Here is a 2,500-nt window from a genome sequence, read left to right on the forward strand (position 1 = left end):
TTTTGTGAAGCATTTATTCATTCCTTTTTTTTTTATTTTTATTTTTTTTTAACTATTCCCTTTGGTAATAAACAATACCTATCAGATTTATAGATTTCCTTTGCCATGCTTTTTTATGTGCTATATTATTAACAGATTTATTTGTTTTACCAATTTGTTGAATACGTTGTAAATATGTCATGTCACCCATGTTATTGTTCGTTGCATTATTTACTCACAGCATATTTCCATGCTAGGCACATCACTTAAGCATGACTCTTACATAATTTTTGCATGACATTCTTGACAGTTTTTCTACTCCTCGGCAGTAATCTCAAAGTTATCATTATTAAATCTAGTAAAGAAGAGAAGACCCCTATAGTGAATAGCCAGGAAGGATAGCAGATGTTTTCACGGATGGTGAGGGAACACCTGGGATAGTTTGATTTGCAGATGGGACAAGTCTTGCTGTGGCTACTTTTGCGTCCCTTTTTTAACACTTCGTTCAAGTTCAGTCACTGGGATACCCTATGCTCCCTTTAGGGGTTGATTTGTTGCTTTTAAATACACTATTATTTAGAAACAGAGTATTTGTAACAGAAACCCTTTACATACACACAGCGTGTTGACATGACAAAATTTGCTTGATGTACAAACCCAATAGTGCTAGTAATAAATGAAGCAAAAGACCATCAGTTAGACCTATTAGAATAGTCTGAGGTGGTTATAAACAAATGTAGTTAGCTAGTAGAAGTGAACAGAGTATACTGGATTTTTGCAGACCCTGGGATAACAGAAGAAACCCCTGTGGAGATGCCAGCCATCACAGGTAAAAATGAAAAGCTTTCTAATTCTTGTTTCCGTTCTCTCCTGAAATCTGCTTCAACTTGTGTTTGTTCTTTCAGAATTATAAGCATGATAGATTCCACAATAATAGTCTTTGTCCATAGAGATTGCACTCTTGTTTGAAAACGGAATTGGATGATTTTTTTTCCCCTTGCTCTAACATTTCTATTAACATATTGTCCTCTAGTCTAACATCAAATACCCGTGGCAACTTCATATCTCTTGCAGAAGTTTTGTCATCCTTTGAAACTGCAGTGGCATTTGATTTTTCATTTTGTTAGTTTTTTATGTTATCATAATATTGAAGTGTAACCTTGTCGGCCGTATCTGATATCACAGGTCAGTTTTAAAGGTGAAAATTATACCATACTTAGGAGAGACTTTCTTAAACAGGTCCAAGCAGCGAGCCCATGACTCCTACGGGCTCGGCTGGCCAGTACTGCTTAGACGACTTTGAGCTGATCCGTGTCATTGGCCGTGGGTCATACGCAAAGGTGCTGATGGTAGAACTGAAGAGGACTAAACGCATCTATGCCATGAAGGTCATTAAGAAGACGCTAGTCACAGATGATGAGGTGAGGAAGAGGGAATGAGGGTGTGTGAGATTGCGCTGGACCGAGGCTCTACTGATTAATTGTTTGAATCGACATATATGTATATGATTATTCTTTTGTTTTTTTATTGGTAGTTTAGTGTGACTACTTGGAAGTTTTCATTACTTGTGTGTGTGCTTGTTATTCAGTTATATTATTGAAAATACTAAAAAGAATGCAGGAAAATTATAGGAATTCAGTCACTGAATTCATCAGCCTTTTGTCATTTTTTAAGGTTTTCGTTGGACAGAAATATGACCAATCTAATGTAACTTTCTTTTTCTTTTTCTCTTCTTCTGGTCGTTCTCAGGACATAGATTGGGTCCAGACTGAGAAACATGTGTTCGAGACGGCCTCCAATCATCCCTTCTTGGTCGGACTACACTCGTGCTTCCAAACTCCGTCCCGCCTCTTCTTTGTGATTGAGTTTGTTCGCGGAGGCGACTTAATGTTCCACATGCAGCGGCAACGACGTCTGCCAGAAGAACATGCCAGGTTTTATGCTGCGGAAATTTGCCTAGCGCTGAACTTCCTTCACGAGAAAGGTATGCTGAGCCTGTTTGCCGTGTTATCTATTTATCTGTCATGAACAGAGGTTGAGTGAAGACTTTTGAAATAATTTTGTGTGAACACTAGATGTAGAGAATGTTTACATCAGTCTCAGTAATACAATTAATGATATGTATATTATATATTGGTTACGTTACTGCATCAGTACTTATAGCTCACTTTATTTTGCCTTCCTCCTCCTTCCTCCTCTACCATATCCTCCTCCTCCTCCTCCTCCTCCTCCTCCACCACCTCCTCTTCCTCTTCCTCTTCCTTCATCTCCTCCTCCTCCTCCTCCTCCTCCTCTTTGATGATGGATGTTATGAAATGCATATTGTCAGGAAATAGAATATGATGCAATTTTAAAGGACTTTTAACTTATTATATAAATGCACTGGACTGTTTAGATATAAGAGAGATACAAGTAGAGATATAAGACAAAAGTTTGAACTTCATTAGTGATTCAGGAGTTACTGAATTCTATCACGTTCCTCCTCACACAGGCATCATATACCGTGATCTTAAGCTGGATA

At 38.0% G+C, this 2,500-nt stretch overlaps 1 protein-coding gene across 3 annotated transcripts in view; it reads left to right on the plus strand.

The window, feature by feature from the left end:
* Nucleotides 1–2,500, plus strand: part of aPKC (protein kinase C iota type) — a 113,190-nt gene that overhangs the window by 105,854 nt on the left and 4,836 nt on the right. For 2 of the 3 annotated variants that reach the window (XM_086552328.1, XM_086552326.1), the window contains 4 exons: nt 761–808; nt 1,219–1,400; nt 1,729–1,963; nt 2,471–2,500. The exon at nt 2,471–2,500 is cut by the window's right edge and continues 151 nt beyond it. In XM_086552328.1, the coding sequence (XP_086408454.1) occupies nt 761–808; nt 1,219–1,400; nt 1,729–1,963; nt 2,471–2,500 (495 nt within the window). The remainder of the gene's footprint in view (nt 1–760; nt 809–1,218; nt 1,401–1,728; nt 1,964–2,470) is intronic. The other variant, XM_086552327.1, reaches the window with a different exon arrangement.

Source organism: Penaeus japonicus, unplaced genomic scaffold, assembly GCF_977035675.1.
Source record: "Penaeus japonicus unplaced genomic scaffold, GWHDUDI00000001_assembly GWHDUDI00000026, whole genome shotgun sequence".
Lineage (NCBI taxonomy): Eukaryota > Metazoa > Arthropoda > Malacostraca > Decapoda > Penaeidae > Penaeus > Penaeus japonicus.